This window comes from Venustampulla echinocandica (assembly GCF_003357145.1).
Source record: "Venustampulla echinocandica strain BP 5553 chromosome Unknown scaffold_0, whole genome shotgun sequence".
Classification (NCBI taxonomy): domain Eukaryota; kingdom Fungi; phylum Ascomycota; class Leotiomycetes; order Helotiales; family Pleuroascaceae; genus Venustampulla; species Venustampulla echinocandica.
Window position 1 is genome coordinate 4,288,380 of NW_022474205.1, and position 16,085 is coordinate 4,304,464.

General features: G+C 47.9%; 7 protein-coding genes across 7 annotated transcripts; 4 read left to right on the top strand and 3 right to left on the bottom strand.

Annotated features, from left to right (window-relative positions):
- Positions 1–155: 155 nt before the first annotated feature.
- Positions 156–488, top strand: BP5553_01337 (MICOS complex subunit MIC10; the record flags this gene model as incomplete). The annotated part of the gene is made up of 2 exons (XM_032009960.1): positions 156–236; positions 288–488. 2 exons carry the CDS (start codon positions 156–158, stop codon positions 486–488), a joined length of 282 nt encoding a protein of 93 aa, XP_031874014.1.
- Positions 489–1,597: 1,109 nt separating this feature from the next.
- BP5553_01338 (Histone-lysine N-methyltransferase) lies at positions 1,598–5,530 on the bottom strand (the record flags this gene model as incomplete). Its single annotated transcript, XM_032009961.1, has 3 exons — positions 1,598–1,701; positions 1,749–4,788; positions 4,853–5,530. The coding sequence occupies 3 exons, from the start codon at positions 5,528–5,530 to the stop codon at positions 1,598–1,600; spliced, it is 3,822 nt and encodes a 1,273-aa protein (XP_031874015.1).
- A 2,606-nt stretch (positions 5,531–8,136) lies between these two features.
- BP5553_01339 (Uncharacterized protein) lies at positions 8,137–9,561 on the bottom strand (the record flags this gene model as incomplete). The annotated part of the gene is made up of 1 exon (XM_032009962.1): positions 8,137–9,561. The coding sequence occupies one exon, from the start codon at positions 9,559–9,561 to the stop codon at positions 8,137–8,139; it is 1,425 nt and encodes a 474-aa protein (XP_031874016.1).
- A 345-nt stretch (positions 9,562–9,906) lies between these two features.
- On the top strand, positions 9,907–10,607 carry BP5553_01340 (uncharacterized protein; the record flags this gene model as incomplete). The annotated part of the gene is made up of 3 exons (XM_032009963.1): positions 9,907–9,924; positions 10,058–10,362; positions 10,445–10,607. The coding sequence occupies 3 exons, from the start codon at positions 9,907–9,909 to the stop codon at positions 10,605–10,607; spliced, it is 486 nt and encodes a 161-aa protein (XP_031874017.1).
- A 239-nt stretch (positions 10,608–10,846) lies between these two features.
- Positions 10,847–11,612, bottom strand: BP5553_01341 (Uncharacterized protein; the record flags this gene model as incomplete). The annotated part of the gene is made up of 2 exons (XM_032009964.1): positions 10,847–11,290; positions 11,388–11,612. 2 exons carry the CDS (start codon positions 11,610–11,612, stop codon positions 10,847–10,849), a joined length of 669 nt encoding a protein of 222 aa, XP_031874018.1.
- A 245-nt stretch (positions 11,613–11,857) lies between these two features.
- On the top strand, positions 11,858–12,953 carry BP5553_01342 (uncharacterized protein; the record flags this gene model as incomplete). Its single annotated transcript, XM_032009965.1, has 4 exons — positions 11,858–11,949; positions 12,010–12,434; positions 12,516–12,746; positions 12,814–12,953. 4 exons carry the CDS (start codon positions 11,858–11,860, stop codon positions 12,951–12,953), a joined length of 888 nt encoding a protein of 295 aa, XP_031874019.1.
- A 1,347-nt stretch (positions 12,954–14,300) lies between these two features.
- BP5553_01343 (uncharacterized protein) lies at positions 14,301–15,479 on the top strand (the record flags this gene model as incomplete). Its single annotated transcript, XM_032009966.1, has 1 exon — positions 14,301–15,479. The coding sequence occupies one exon, from the start codon at positions 14,301–14,303 to the stop codon at positions 15,477–15,479; it is 1,179 nt and encodes a 392-aa protein (XP_031874020.1).
- Positions 15,480–16,085: the final 606 nt, after the last annotated feature.

A 16,085-nucleotide genomic window follows, 5' to 3' on the forward strand; every position in this document is an offset into this window, starting at 1 on the left:
GATCCGCTCAGGAACATCGTCAACGAAAACAATCAAATAGTCCAGCCCATAAGCTTCGATTCGGCTTCTCTCCTTTGCAATAAACATCGCCGTAAGTCAATCGCATCCCAGCGACTTCAATTGAGTACTGAGAATCATTTTGAAGAAACGCAACTATGCCTGAGACTACCATTCCTCCTCCGCCCGTCGTGGCACGACCAAGCAAGCCCGTCTCCGAATCCCTACTGAATGAGAAGGTAAGCTATTCGCGGCGCTTGATTTCCTGTAATTACTGACTGAAAATACAGTGGGACCGCTGCCTCTCTTCCCTCCTCATCCGCTCCAGTCTTGGACTCTCGTTCGGTGTCGTCTTCTCGGTTCTACTATTCAAGCGGAGGGCATGGCCTGCGTTGGTTGGGTTGGGTTTTGGCGCGGGACGGGCATACGAGGAGTGTAATAGTAGCTTTCTACGGACAAACAAGGAGGGTGTGAGGATTCAAAGGCCATGAGGATGGAGAGTGACTAGTGGCAGATGATATGGGATTGATATTAGACGTTTCTACTGATGTGCGAAGAACGCCGCAGCCTGGTCGATGGAAAACGAATGGGCCAGTATGACTGTATAAAAGAATAGACGATCATGGACTCATGGAGGTGAAATTTGACAGTTCTGAAGTGCCCCGCTCAAAACGGTTTACATATCGCTATCGAGTTTGCTGTTCCGCTTGACTATGCTATGACACGCGACCATGGCCTCATTTCCAATTTTTATAACCCCAAAGCTCTAGGACTTGAACACTGGCGTCGAAGTTTTACTTAGTTGCTTGGATTTATCCAAGACTGCGCGGGCATAATTAGAGGGGGCGGGGGAGAGGAATTAAATTAGAACACTCCGATTATTTTGCGGTAAGAGTAGTGAGTTTTTGTAGTCTTTCTATGGTCAAGGATGGTCAAGGACATTAGGGACGCCAAAACAACCCCATGTAGTAAGTTTACTTAACTGCCCACGGATATGGTATCCCAGGCTTCATAGAAGACGAGGATCGACCAAATGCGGATGGAAGAGTAGCACGGCACCAAAGTACATATCAAGACTAAATGACATACGCCCTTAGGTCGCCAGAGAGTACCGGTAACAAAATCGATCATGAACAGTCTCCCATATAGTACGTTTCATAAACTTCTATTTTCTCTCTGCAGATCGCAGAATTATCAGATATGCGCCACTCTGATCTCATAACCAGCTCCCCACCATGGCTGGCAAAATATGGCGCTCTATTTATACAAGTGCTTCCTATCATTTCTTTACCATGATCTCCTCCTTACCCGCTGATGAAGCAGTTACATTGGGAAATCAGCTATCCACCGCCAACCAATAAACGTCAGAGATCTTAAACGCCGTAAAGGGACTCGGTTGAAAGAGTACATTTTTTTTTGCCCATCCGACCCCAAACCGCCTCGCCGAGCTGAATGCAGTGAATTTGAAAAAGAAATCAAATGCCCGTGAGATTTGCGCCATGCAGCACAACTCCAGAATGAGAAAGCTAGGTTGGTATTCGGACGTATCCCACCCAGCTAGTGAGATGGACTCCATGCAGATAAAGTGGGAGATATGAGATTAATTAAGGAATCCTTTACATGCCACTGTACCACAGAGGCAGGGGATGCGGTCCGTGCTCCCGATTTCACGTTCGAACTTGTAGTCGTACGTGAGTTCTTCATCTATTTTTGGTTAGCTACTTTCTGATCAACGGGTTCAGGGAGCTTACTCATAGCAATATCACGTAGCGCATAGATGACGATTCGTTTACTCTTTTCGACTGTGATAATCTTTGCCGTGCAGTTGGGCATGCAGCTATGGTTGATAAACCGTGCAATTCCACCCTTCTTCGTGGCATCAACAACTGTGTTCTCATCGATTCGGAAGAGGTAACTGCTGCCAATACCACTCTTGAGATAACGAATCTCTCTAAGATCCGCGACTTGCTGTCTAACCTTTTCGCCAACATATTCGATAATCATGTCGTTCATTGCGATGTTCTCCATAGCGTATAAACCCCAGTTGTGAATGGCTGATCGGGCAAATTTCACCGGCTTCTTTCTCTTCTTAAGCTGGTTGAATCGCAACACATCGGAGTCGCCGCCAAGAGTTTTCTTCTGATCTTCCAGACCAGCCACAAAGCGACGATTGTTGACACGGTTTGCTCGAGAATTCCCCTTAGCCAATAGCTTTTCAGCGGCAGTTTTTGCTGCTTCCGCCGCCTCCGCCGCGAGATCTTTCCCAGCTCTTGTCGCCTGAGCTTCACGCTCTTCACGCGCCTTTTGGACCTTGATGCGATGAGGCAGATACTTCGACTTCTCGGAATTAAGGATCTTCTTGAACCCTTCTGTACGTGCACAACCGGATACATTCGGAACGTAGTATCCGTCAACGGTAGTCTCAGCCATTACAGGTCCCTTGCAGCCGGGCCGATTTAGAGTCTTCATGTTCTTCTGCTGCCAAGTCCATGTCTCCAGGCCGACCAACTTACCAGGTTCGAATCGCTTGAAGAGATCCAAGGCAGCTAGGGTGTCTTCATCATCTTTGAACAAATTCTGAAGACCATCCAGATCCACGATGTTTTCAAAATTATCATCAACAGTTGGACGAGGAATCTCCCTAGACCTACCCCACTCAACAGAACTTTCTATCGGGGCTGTTTCCATGATATCGTCCTCGTCATCGACATGAATCTCAGCAACTTCGGTTGGCGGTTGAAGAAGTTCATCCATGTAGATGCCTTCCTGTTGTCGTTTAAGGGCCTCGCGCTCCTCAAAGATTTGTTTCTTCGACTTTTTCTTCTTCGTTTTGGCCACCTTTTTCCGGCTTTCCTCAAGTGCTGCCTCATCGTTGATGACCCCATCGATATCTGGCATAGGGGTGTCTTCATCAACCGTTGACGCAGAGAGCGGAAATTCTCGCTCAATCTTATCTGCATCGACGCCAAAGAGCTCCTCATCAGATTTTTTCTGTCGCTTTAGTGCTGCTTCCACCTGTAGGTCAAGCTTTCTTTTCTTCGAAGGAATCCTTGGGTCTCCTACAACAAAAGCAACCTCGCTCGCGGAGTCCTCATCTCGGGTATCTACAGAGCCAGACTCTTCTTTGACGTAATTTCTACCAGCTAAGATATCGGCATCTTCATCATCGGATGACTCGTCATCAAGGCTCATTCTACTTCGAGGCCTTGAGTCTGGTTCCTCCGTGTACAAAGCCCGCGAACGGGACTCGGTGTCATCGTCTGAATCTGATTCGTCCTCGATCCAACGGTGGGCCAAGGGCCGGACTACAGACTTTCGAGCTCCTGGTCTTGCTCTCCCGAAAGGATCCTTGAATCCAACATTGAGTTTCTGTCCACCTTTGGCCATTCGAATGCGTCCCAACGCGTTTAGATTGACCTTAGAACCCATGGGTCGACGTTCTAGAGCATCAATACGAGAGTTAGGCGTCCCGATTGGGCTGACTCCTCTAGTGTCATCGTCATATATAAGCGGTAGTTTCAGGTCTTTTGGATCTGGGATGTTGAACTTCCGCCTTTTTGTGACATGATTTGACGGATCCATGAAGGAATGTAAAATGGGGGTGGCAATTTTGGTTCTGATATTCTTGACGAGTTGTTCCTTCAATTCCCTTCGGATGACCTCGATTGCCTCCCTAGCAGGATCAAAATTCTTAGCCCTCTCTTTTTTCTCTTCTTCTAGATCAGCCTCTTCCTCTTTCCGTCGAGCTTCTTCGTCCAATTTATCCCTTAGGTCCGCATCCCGGCGAGTCGGGCTTTGGCTTCGTTTCCGGAAAGCATCAGAAGTCCGAAGAGCAGATGAGCGGGAGCCATTGGTGCCATATGGATACATCTTCATCATCATTTCGTACGTGAAGAAAGGCGTGCCATTTACGGCCTTGTAACAGCGTTCCGCGTTTTCTCGTCCGTAGGATGAGTTAGGAAAAACAATGTAGTAGCCATATCGGTCAAACTGGACGTCAAAGTCGCCGAAAAACCGAAGACGCTTCCGCAGATGCGGTACGGTCGCTGCCAATATTGGTACTGACTCCTTCGAGACAAATAAATAGGGCTCGCGATCCAACTTCAGAGAGAGCGGTTGGTCATTGTCGAGGAGTTGCTGAGCTCTTGGCTTCGTTGGAATTGCGGCAGGTATAAAAGGTGTCCGTATAGGTGGTCGTGCTGTATAGGCAGCCGGTCCTTTCGGTGCAGTCGGGGGCGGCCCAGATGATTTCGCAATCTCAGGAGGTTTTGGAATAGCAGGCTTTGCGATGGGTGTGGGTAGCGGCTCAGGCTTCGATCTTCTGAGAGCCTCCTCGAGCATACGCCGGCTCTTGTTTCCTTCCGGATCGAATCCCACCTTGATGTTTTTGGAACCCATGCGAAACCCGTGCCCTTTGATCACAGCAATTCTCGCAGCTTGAGTTGCAGAGACAACAACACCGCCCTTCACCACCTTATCTCTATAACGGAACGTACCAAAGCCTAAACAACTGCCAGTCTCTGGATGAAGTTTGTTACTGCTTTCAGCAATTTCACCGAAGGCAGAGAAAAAGGACGTAACATTCGAGAAATTGTAAAGCGGATCAAATCCCATTACAACAACTTGGGTGGGCGGGCCAGGGCCTAGAGAAGTTTTCGGATCATATTTGTACGTCCGCAACATCTCTGGCGCATGCAACAACTGCGATTTGGCTTTATGGAAATTCGTATTGATATAACCCAACCTGCCACCTTTGGCCAACCGCGGATCCGCCGGGGGAGCGTCATCTTCCTGCAAGCCATTAGCTAAACATTCACACAAGAAAGATGACGCTCCCCACGGATTGTATACATACCAAACCAAACTCCTTATAAATCGGTTTCGCCTTTTTCTTCTCATTGTATGTAATTTTGTGATCGAGGAGAGGATCGTATGTACATATTGTTCCCTTTACGCCTTTATTAGGATCGCGGGCGAATATTCGCTGGGGTGGGGGCGGTTCATCTGGATTGGTAGATTGCGCTTGTGGGATGTCATGCGGAGTGATTGTTTTGTCTGTAGTGGCCCTGCTTGATGGGCCACCCGACTTATGTTGATAAGGACTTGTGCCACGATGTGGTGATGAATCAATATTCGTCAAGGGCGTTAGGCTGTTCATATTGCGGGAACCATCGAACGTCGACATGTTGGGTGGCTGAGCCGGCGCGCTGAAAACAGAAGATCCTGTGCTCGCGTGTGAACTTGCTGATCCAACGCCATTCAGGAGATCGCCCTGAAGAGATTCGTTATCATCTGTCTGGGAAGGAACTGGCTCTGCGGTAGGGATATTGCTTTCTGCCGCCTGGGAACGTAGACCATCGTCGAGACGAGTACTGGATGTTGACGTTACAGCTCGGCTGTCGCCAACAGGCTTTATGCTCGGTGATCCCAACTGCTGTGATTTGAACTTCTCTCGTTCCTTTGCCTTGTCCTTTGCGGCCCTCGGAGCAGAGGGGAAGAACTGAGCAAAACTGGCACCAGACGCGCGGGACATCGTGGCACAAATATCGATCTACCACACCCCCCGCCTGCCGATCATCATCTCTTGTATGATGTTCAGGGAGCGACGGCATACATCGGCGAAGGAGGGCAAAAGCCAGGTGCGCGCAATGCGAAAGAGAGATTAAGATTCACGCGCCGCCTTTGGAAGGGGGTGACTTGCGCTGCCTCGTGTAGTGAAAGATGGGAGGACCGCAAAAGGGGTTGCTCAGGGTCAATCAGTACCAGAGGATCCCCTGGGAAGTAGGCGCGATCGTGTATTCGAGATGATATAGGGTCGTGGTGGTATTGTGGTGTTGTCAAGGTCAAGAGGGTTGATGTGAATGGGAATGTGGAAGTCCATCTCTGCTCTGGCTAAAGATTCCCCAAAAGCCGCTAAGCTACATTGGGGCAAACATGCAAGATCTAATGTCTAATAATCCAAGGCGGTGGGGAGTGCACGATCCTTCATATTGTAGTGAATAGCAACAATAATTTACTTTTTTCTCTGGCTCTATTAAGCCACCATGGATCGTTTTGGTATGCAAATAAAGTTATCGCTCTGAATCGATGAAAGCGGCTTTTGCAACAATGATCGACTTTACGGACTGCGTCACCTTTGCCAAGCGATGGAGATCGTCTAAACTTTGCGCAGGTACAATAATATCGTCGTCACGAAACATCCGCGTTATTGCAGTTTAATAATTCGACGCGACGACGGCGTTTAAATATACTAGTATCCATATATATAAAATACATGTAGGTTTCTCAGTTCGATCTAAAATAGATGATTGTTTACTCCGCCACTCTTAAGCCTATAACCCCCTTTTATTGATCAGCACGTGAGTCTCTGCCTATTGCATGCTAATAGCTCAATAGCAAGCTATGGCCGAGAAGCTGAGTTCTAGGTATTGTGCTTTTGTTCACTTTGCTTTACTTTACTGTTCTTACTACTTGTTTTAATACCCGACTTGATGTTATGAACTGCCTCGGGTCACGTGACCACTTTTATATTTTGAGTAGGGGCTTTGGGAATACTTTGTAGTCGGTAGCTCCGATTAACTTCAGGCATAACAGAAAGCTTGTTTAAAAGTACTTAGTATGCGTCATGCGAAAATCCGCAAAATGCCGGAAGTTAGGATTTCCAAATGTAATCAAACTGCTTTTGAGTTCAAGTACTAGCCCGCAGTAGTACGTTGTTAAGGTTATCATTCTTTGTTAGGTATATTTGTCGATATTTAGCCTTTCTTATATCATAGTCTTCTAGGAGATAGCCACTTAAAAATATTGTTTGTTGTCCTCAATTATCTCTCAGCCACCGCTCAACAGTGATCAAGGCTGATATTCCGTAAAAGTAGTAACATCCTCAACCGTAACCACAGATGTGCTCATTACCGTTAGCACTGGGAGAGTTCCCTATCATTTCATTATCCACATTAGCGTTTATCTGGAACGAACGTGAGAGTAACTTTTAAGAGTAGCATATGTGAGATGTGTAAGAAAACTGCACCGGATGCTGTCACAACAAGCCAAGCCCTTTCTTCTATGGCAAGCACCACCTACCTGCCCTACGAAGGTCATATGGATTCATATACCATTTTATTTAAGGTTAATTTCCAATACTATATTGAAAATCCAAAACAGAAAGTCGAGGGACAATAAATAGCATACGACTTACAGTTCCGCCAAAAACTCCAACTGTCACCGTACTGACTACTTTAGTAACTGCAACAACGCCACCCGTACCCGACTCAGCAGCGCAAATACAGTCGCATAACTCCGGATGTTGACGACATCTGTGCTCCTTATAGGGGTGCTCTTTATCTTTTGGAGGACCTCTCTTATGTGACACTAGCACCAGGGCCGGCGGTGAAGGGAGAGTATGTGAGCGGGTAAATGTAGAGGTCTCAAATTCGGTGCTATGATTGCATCTATTAGCCTTTCTAAATATACTTTACCTGAAAAAACAACATGAGAAATAAGGGAAAAGTCGGCGTACAAAGTTGATGTAGTGTAAATTGTAGTGTACGGCTGGACGAATTGATTTGTGATCGTGTGAGTAGTTGTAGATGTGCTGTTTTCGGTGACAGTTGAAAGATGTGGTGAAATGCAGGAGCAGATAGTGTGATGGTTCCTGTTTGGGATCGAAACTGCGAGGGAGGAGATCAAGAGGACAACGATGGGAAGACGCATTTTGCGACAGCAAAATGTTTGATTTGGGATTTTTTGGTTTAGGGAAAAGAGAGGGCCAGGGAATTCTTAAGTTCAATTGTGAAATGCTCTGTTACACAGGTTCGTATATGCAATAGCTATAAAGCCACTCAATTTTTGTCGACGCCACAACATGCCATTACGGAGTTGAAGACGCCGCAATATTGCAAACTTTCATAGATTGAGATTAGAGGGTTGATTTAACACGAGAGCTAGAAATTTCACAAGGGCTGTATGTAACTCAAAGCATATAAAAGAACACAAAGTGTATTACTCATAGAAGTAGTATAGGTACAATAATAAGTTCCTTTGGGGATGATACGGCTTCCCACGCCTCAGTGCTACCATCAATAAACCAGCCGCCAACTCCAGTCCTTGATACTCCAAACCATCCCAGGACGGAAAAAGCAATTATACAGAACCATCGCCTAAAGTTAAGACAAACTCCTCATCGTCCTCATCCTTTCTCAAGCACTCTGGTAACGCACCCCTCAACCCTGGCTCTAGATCCTCATCATCGACGTCAAATGCACTGAGGAAGGCGAGTCTCTTCTTCCATTCCTCATCCTCGGCTCCCTGTTTCTGAACAAATCGAGCTGGGGTGATGGTGGTGTCTGATCCCTGGCTCATGTTGCTAACGCTTCTCATCATTCCACCAGTCCTCTTCTGCAAAGTTTCTGCCCGTGTGACGACCTCGTCCTTTTTCTGCATTGCGCCAGAAGCGGACCGCCCTTTAGAATAACCTATTGTACTTTTCGAGGCAGCTGTAGCAGCGGTATTTCGTATGCTGGAAGGGTTGGTTGTGGTAAGGGGTGCAGGTTTAGGCTTGGGCCGGGAGAGAAATGAGACTGTTCGCTTTGGGTTTGCTTGGGTAACTCTGGGATGCGCAATGCTAGTCTTTGGCATGACTGATAGAGCCGACGCTGCGTTCCGAGAAGAAATGGTGGCAGGAGCTCTATTCGGCACTGGAATGGATCTCTTGGGCTGATCGATCACTGGAGCCTTATGCTGGTCTGGTTTCTTCTTGCGTAAATGTCGGAACGTCTCTGGTACATCACCAACAGTCCACTGCTCTTCTTCCAGCGTCTTCAAAAACCGCTCATCGGCTTCATTGGCTGATTTGATATAGCTTTCCTCCAATTCACGTTCGAGTCTGGTGAGCCCATTCTCATCCAGCCTATTATGGTGATGGCTATACCGACCTCGCATGAGGTTACCTGGCTTGAGGGGATTCAGATTGAGACAATTTTCAGGAAAGTCTTCGGACTGATATGGGATATCCTTTGGTCGTGGCGGCGCGTATTCTACCTCTACATCCCTATCTGCCAATGGGCTTTCGTCGCCATGGACTTCCAGCCTGACTGCGTCGGCATGTATAACTTTCTTTTGTCGACGTCCGGTAGTTTGCTTCGGCTGCGACTTCTCGGCCTCTTTTTGCGGATGGGGGGCAGGAGTCTGGATAGCTTTGGCTTTCGCATTTGTGGTTTTCATTCCAAGGGGAGCTCGAGTTCTGGCACCTTGAGGATGATTAGTACATTGCAATGAAGTGCGAAGTGCTCCCATACCAAGTACAGGGGTCACGAAGCCATTTTTATCAAAGTTCGAGCCCTGTTTCCCACCCGTCATCAGATTCTCCAGGCCTTTTCCCTTCCCGGACTTTCCTCCGAAAGCTGTCGGCGCATTCTCATCGTTTAAGGGTATCTTTAAGGGTGTCTTGGGAAATTTATTTCCAGGTGTCTTGGGCTGGAGGGTTCTGTTGCTCTGGTTGAGCGGTTTCGAAGCCGCTGCGGCTTGGTGGCCGTAGACCAGATTCTCTTGGTCACGAGCTGCCAACATATCCGCAGTTGTATGTAAATATTCGCGGTGGAAATGGATGAAATCACGTATTACATTGAATTCGATGTCGTGTTGTAAAGGAGTCAATTGCTGTACCGGGGGTTGACGGGGGTTTGTTTGGCGGAGTTTCCACGGCAACCAGGCGGTCACGGCGCCACAGGGATGTAAGTGAGACTGCCTCGTCAGTCCAAATCCACACGGTGTCTGCGATTCCGGTGAACGCTTGTGATATCCCCTTTTCTACCTTCCAAAACACTGCCCCCACCACTGTTCGATATCCAAACGTAAACCTACGATACCCCTTTGAGATACTCTAATACCCTACATCTACATACTGCTCTCATCATGGATCGCATCAAGGAGGTAAGCTTTCACCCCACACAACCCCGCAATTCCAATATGGTGTCAAGATCCGCCCGCACCGGCTGTTGGGGTGAACAGCCAGCCTCGTAGGAACACAACTACGTGACTGAATATTAGCTGATGGAATCCCTAGAAAATGAACCAGCTGCGCATCGAGGCGGATGAGTCTGCGACCAAAGTGGAGGAGTTCCAGAAGCAGGTCAAGGTCCTTGAGCAAGAGAACCTGCAAAAGGAGCATGAAATCACCTCCCTGCAACACAAGAACACACAACTAGAGAGCGACTTGGAGGCTGCGGAAACAAAGAACAAGGAGTTGAAGGAGGCTGCTGATGCGGGTGGTGGACATATGACACAGAACGAGGCCCTGCAACGAAGACTGCAGCTCCTTGAGGATGAAGCGGAAGAGGCCGATAAGAACCTCCGCGAAACAAACGACAAGTAAGTCTACTATTATTGGTTTCATGGAGCCCTTAGTTACGATATGTTTGCTGGTGTATTATGCATACTAATATTTTCCTAGGCTGCGCCAAACAGATGTCAAAGCTGGACACTTCGAACGGAAAGTCCAAGCTCTTGAGGCAGACCGTGATCAGTGGGAGGCGAAGTTCGAAGAAATGTCCAAGAAGTACGCCGAGGTTCAAAAGGAGCTGGCCGACTTCCAGATCGAGATTGGCAATATCTAAGGCTAGACTACTGCTATTGAAGGAACCATGGTGGAGTGATGGGAAGCAGACCGGAGGAAGATGCTTATTATTTTGTTGGGATGATACCGCAGGTGTAATTGCAGTTAGCGCAGTTAGCTTCGCATGAATTGCCTTTGTGATACATAGCTTGTACAGAGGTTGCTTCGTCGCCGAGTTCACATGGAAGGCATCATATACCATCGGTTCTTATGGCATTAGTAGGAATCTTAGTAAATTCGTCAACCGTTGCCTCTACGAGCGTCTGCTTTAGCCTTGTTCCCTGCACTCTGCTTATTTCTAGTGAACTTCCTCTCCGCCTTGGATTCATATGTAAATTTCTTCCTCTTCTCCTTTTTCGGCCACACCTTCTTGGGTTTGGCCTCGCTCTGTACTAGTTTCGGCGCCTCACTTGTGTCATCGCTATCTTCACCGTCTTCGACTTTTAGAAGTCCTTCCTTCGACACGTCCATCTCTTCGACCGTAACTGTCGTGTATAGATCCTCATCCACATATTCTTCCTCATGGTTCACTGGCTCGACTATTGGCTTCTCGTCAGGGATTCCCTCCCAAGCTTCTTCTTGGTCACCGGCCTCCTCGTCATTATCTGACCCAGCAACATCCTTAAGCAGTCTATTCACAGCCTGTACATGAGCGTCTAATTCTTGCTGCCGTTCGTTTTTCAACTACATGCCAGAATGTAACTATTAGCCCCGTTATTCCTGATGCTGGCTCGGCCCAAGGCCACTCTCAGCCCCTCAAATTCTATGTCAAAAGACTTACCTGCTTCCGCATCTGGATCTTCTCTTCCCTTGCTTTCTTCTCCGCCTCCACCTGTGCCTGCTTTGCTCTCTGTAGCTTCCGCTTGTGAAAACCCGTCAAATAATCTGCTCGTGCATCTGTATCAAAGGATATCTCTTCGATTTTGTGTTCGATTTTCCGCTTTTTTGACTGAGGTGGAAGGACGGATTTCTTCGGGCGCGGGAGATTGAAAATTTTCGGCTCCATTATGAACTTCTCCAGTTAATGTAGACTTCGATTTTGTAGTTCGACAAACTGTGGTGGTTTGGGAGTGGACTTTCTATAAGTCTGATCTAGATTCGAGTTCGCGGTCAGTATCTTTTTTCTTATCAATTCGAGGGCGGAGCGGAATTTCCCGCCCAGTCTTGGCGCAGACGCAGCTTGACCTCCAAGGCTACGCTTCATCTCTCAAGCTCAACCCTCCAGCTCAGGAAGCCTCAAGCAAGCCAACGATGCGTCTCTCAATAGCTGCAGCTGCAGCTTGTCTAGCATCTGCGCATGCGTTCAAAGATACCTCACCATTCCTTCTGTTCGCGTCTTCTCAGTATGCCCAAGCTCCTCCCTCCCTTCCGACCTACAAACCAGACTAACAGCCGGCTTCAAGGTTGCCATCCGCGCTGCAAAATCAACAGAGTCAGCAGCTACAATCCGCTTCCAATGTCCTAAATACCGCGAAGAAGATCTTGGGGAAATGTGACCAGGATATCTACTACTTTGTCCACCAACTTGATGTCAACGCCGCCCAGCTCTCGAGCAATGCTCCACCACACTTGACGAAAGCGCTTTCAGATTCTGATGCCAGGGGGAGATATTCTGTCTCGGAAGTCATCGACTTTGATAGGGAACATTTTGATCAACTGGTCGATTACGTGGAGACTCAGTGCAAGGCAACCGCTGTGGGCCAGAACCCCTCCGGCATCCACTCCGCATTGGAGAGTCGTGAAGACAACTCGCCCCTCTACGCCAAATGGAATTTTGGCGCACTGCCCAAGCTTGCATCTGAACGCAAGACAGAACTGGCGAATAATGGTACTTAATAACTGCTGCCCGAATTCTCCCGGCAGCGAGAAGCCGTTTGTGCAATATGATCCATACTAACGTGCCATACAGATGCCGAATTAAACACATACCTCAAAGATTTGCCAAAAGACTATAAATACACTGTCATCTACACTACTAGCCCACCATCTACTTCTGTGCATGATGACCTTGTCTACGAGCCAGCCTTCGACGAAGCTGTGCACATGGACCTAAAGCGGCAACTACTAGGGAGGGAAGGTGAGGGCGCGAGCCCAAGGGATACACGACCCCTCTTCGAGAAATACCAGTTCTTCACTCCAGGTTCGTGATTCCCCCTTATTGTCCTCACGTATCATATCCAATGCTGATAATGTATATCAATATCTAGGCCTCTTTATGGGCATCCTCGTCTCGTTGCTTCTACTTTCGATTTTGGGCGTAGGTATCAGCGCGATATCCAGTCTCCAGGTATCCTACAAAGCATTCGATAAGGAGAATGGCCCGGCTGCACAGAAGAAGCAGCAGTGAGTTTATTTGAGTTTTAGATCGGAATAGGTTCGGTGGAATTGGAGTTCAATGTATGATTGGTTGATCGATTATTGGTCCTATATCTTGTATACAATACGATACCTAAGTATCCAAGGTTCCTTGTGTTTGGGGGACCACAAGCTGTGCAGAGAAGAACGAAAGGCCGAGGAGGTTTGGATTGAACTAAGAGGTCGATACAATTAGTCCAGCATATTTAAAAGATATGTTTATCTCCACATCAGTACCGTCCTATTACTTCTATGAGTTAGATGATCCGAGCCAGAGTAAGGTATACGCTGCTGCTCCCTTACGATTACCCTGCCAACCATTTCCACCGTTCTATCTTGAAATACCCTGGCTGTTAAATTGTACCTAGTATTGCTCTCTCTAATGTCTCGAATATAGCAAGAGCCATCCGTGAATGAATCAATATTTCTCAGCATCGTAGTTAACAAAACTAGCCAATTCATTTTAGATGATGTATTGGAGGATTTGATATGTAAATACTTTCTTTTGGGGTGTAGCTTTGTTCTTTTTAAGTCGCGAATCATTCTGGCTTATTATGCACTTTGCCTGTATAAAGGAATGGAGGAGCGAAATGAGAGATTATCTAGAGAATTTGTCTGTATCGGCGATTCTGTCGTGATTCTCCTTCACCGGCTTTGGCTGGTTTCCATGGGTTATTAATAGGAGGCACGTGACATTTCGTCTAAGCCACATTGAGAGGAGTCTGTGCAAGACATCAAGATCCCATCATCCCTTTGCAACTCATTTGCACGCCCTTTGCACCAATCTTCCATTTTCAACGCTCGTTCTATCCTTACCACTCGCTTTCATTCATAATTTCTATACCAGTGAGAGACCTCATAACCCCCGTCTCTTTTTTGGTGCTGTTAGGCTCTGTCGCTAGGAAAGGGAAAGGGACAGGGACGGGAAGGGCCTTCGTGCGACGACGACGACGGAGCGGGCCAGGTCAAGGTGTTGCGGAAACCAGGAATAGCCGCCAAACGACGACCCGAATATATGTGAAGCACAACAACACCGTTTTACCTCGACTACATCTACATGCGGCTGGGAACTATTGCTCTGAGCTATTAGCAAGGAACCCAATCTAACTCTGAACACTTCATCGACCTTCCTTCTCGTTGATGATTGTGGCGGCTTGAATTGATTTGCAGCTGATCAACAACAACATCAACCACCTCCACTTCTCGATTCAGCCCTCGACTCTTTTCGCTGCAACAACCACACTTGGAGTCAAGTCGGATCTAACTTCTGCCTTCGATCTCGTACTTGGTGTACCTATATTGGACGGATACGGGCGCTTGATACCAAACATCTACAAATATGAGATTCCTGCGATCGCCGCTCCTGGCGGCCGTTGCGGTGTCCTTGCTCGCGATGACCGCTTCTGCAGCGGATACACCTCTCCCCAACCTCTCGACCGATGTAGATACCAAAGCAGATCCTACCCCGACGAACAAGGCGCCCAGTACGAACAAGGCACCCGAGACGAGCAAGGACGCGACGGACAAGGCGGAGACGACCAAGGCACCGGATACTAAAAAGGCTAGCAACACGGCGGCCCCAAAGACGGACGAAAAGACGACGGCAACCACCGACAAACCTACGACGGCTGTCATCACCGGATCCGAGACGCAGGCAACGGACACTAAGCCAATCCCAACCATCACTGGTGATGAGACAACAGGTACAGATGGAGGCCCTCTCCCCACGAATATGCCGAAGCTCGAGGGCGCATTTACAATCGTCCCGGCCTCTGTTCCGCCAACCCATGATGCCCCTTATATGCAGGCTTCAACTCTCCCTGAAGGCACGGTCTTCATTGCCGTTGGTGCCATTCTAGGCTTCATGGCCATGAGCGTGCTGCTATGGCGTGGTCTAGTAGCATGGTCGCTTCACCGATCAGTGAAGCGCGCTGCGCAACAACAGAACATGTCCGACACCAAAGCTTTGTTTAGTACTCCTGCTGCACCCTTCTACAAAGACTACCATGACAGAGAGTCCACCATTTCCCTATCAGGACTCGGGCATCGTCCAAGAAAAGGAAACCGGCCACCAACTTCCAATGGACCTGCGCCCACGAGTTCACTCTTCTTCTCTCCTACTGCTGGGGCGGCCGCTGCTGGGGGACTCGCTAACCAGGGCAATCGGGGCTCAGCCTATCTCCCAGCGGGATACTATGCTGCTGGGGCTGCATCGCCTGGAAACGCCCAATCCCATGTGTCAATTGGTCAGGGTCCTGCTATTTCGATGTCAAATCTTGGACCGGGTGCACCAGGCTACGCTCGAAGGAGTATGGTTAACCCTTCTCCGCCAGATAGCCCTTCATTGCTCGGAAACCGTGGGAACATGGCGAGTAGCAGTACCTTGAACTTGACCTCGGGATACGGAGGGGATCAGCGGGCGCCAAGTGCTGTTTTGGATGATCTATTTGATGCTGAAGGAGCACCACCAGTGCCTGGACACCAACGAGTTCCAAGTGGTGGCCACCACCGATACTAGACTTAATTCATGTAGAAGAGGCTCTTGGACTACATACGACACAGCTCTGGCCTAGAAAGTAGGGGAAGAAATGCATTGTTTATTAGTGAGGTGTTGGTTTTAATTCGGGTTTTCTTGTACACAGCATTTTCTTTTGTAGGTGGATGGATGGATGGCGTTCTTATCCTTGTGAAGAAGTAGGCGAGAAAGACGCAACATTGTATATAATACCTCAAGTGAAGAAAATGGAACACTATTCTAGAAGCCCTCTGTTTCCTCTGCTATTGTGTTTTGCTATCCTATGCCATATGACGATAGGCTTATGGAATCATCACAATCTGCCAAGTGGCCAAATGGTAGCATTATAACAAGTGTTGGTATGAGCCCTAGCCTATCCACCAACCTTCATCGTGGGTTCTCCTAGGAAAGCAGAAAATGAAGAGGAGGGTTATGTTTCGCCTTACTTACCAAGTTATGCATACCCACCCCCACAGCTAGGCCAAAGTCTATTTAAGTGGCGATAGCGAGCAATTGATTTAGCTCTATGAGCACTGTTTCCCCGTAACACGCTTGTATGTAATATTGTAAAATGTGGTACCTTGCAATGCTTATGATTACAAAAACCTG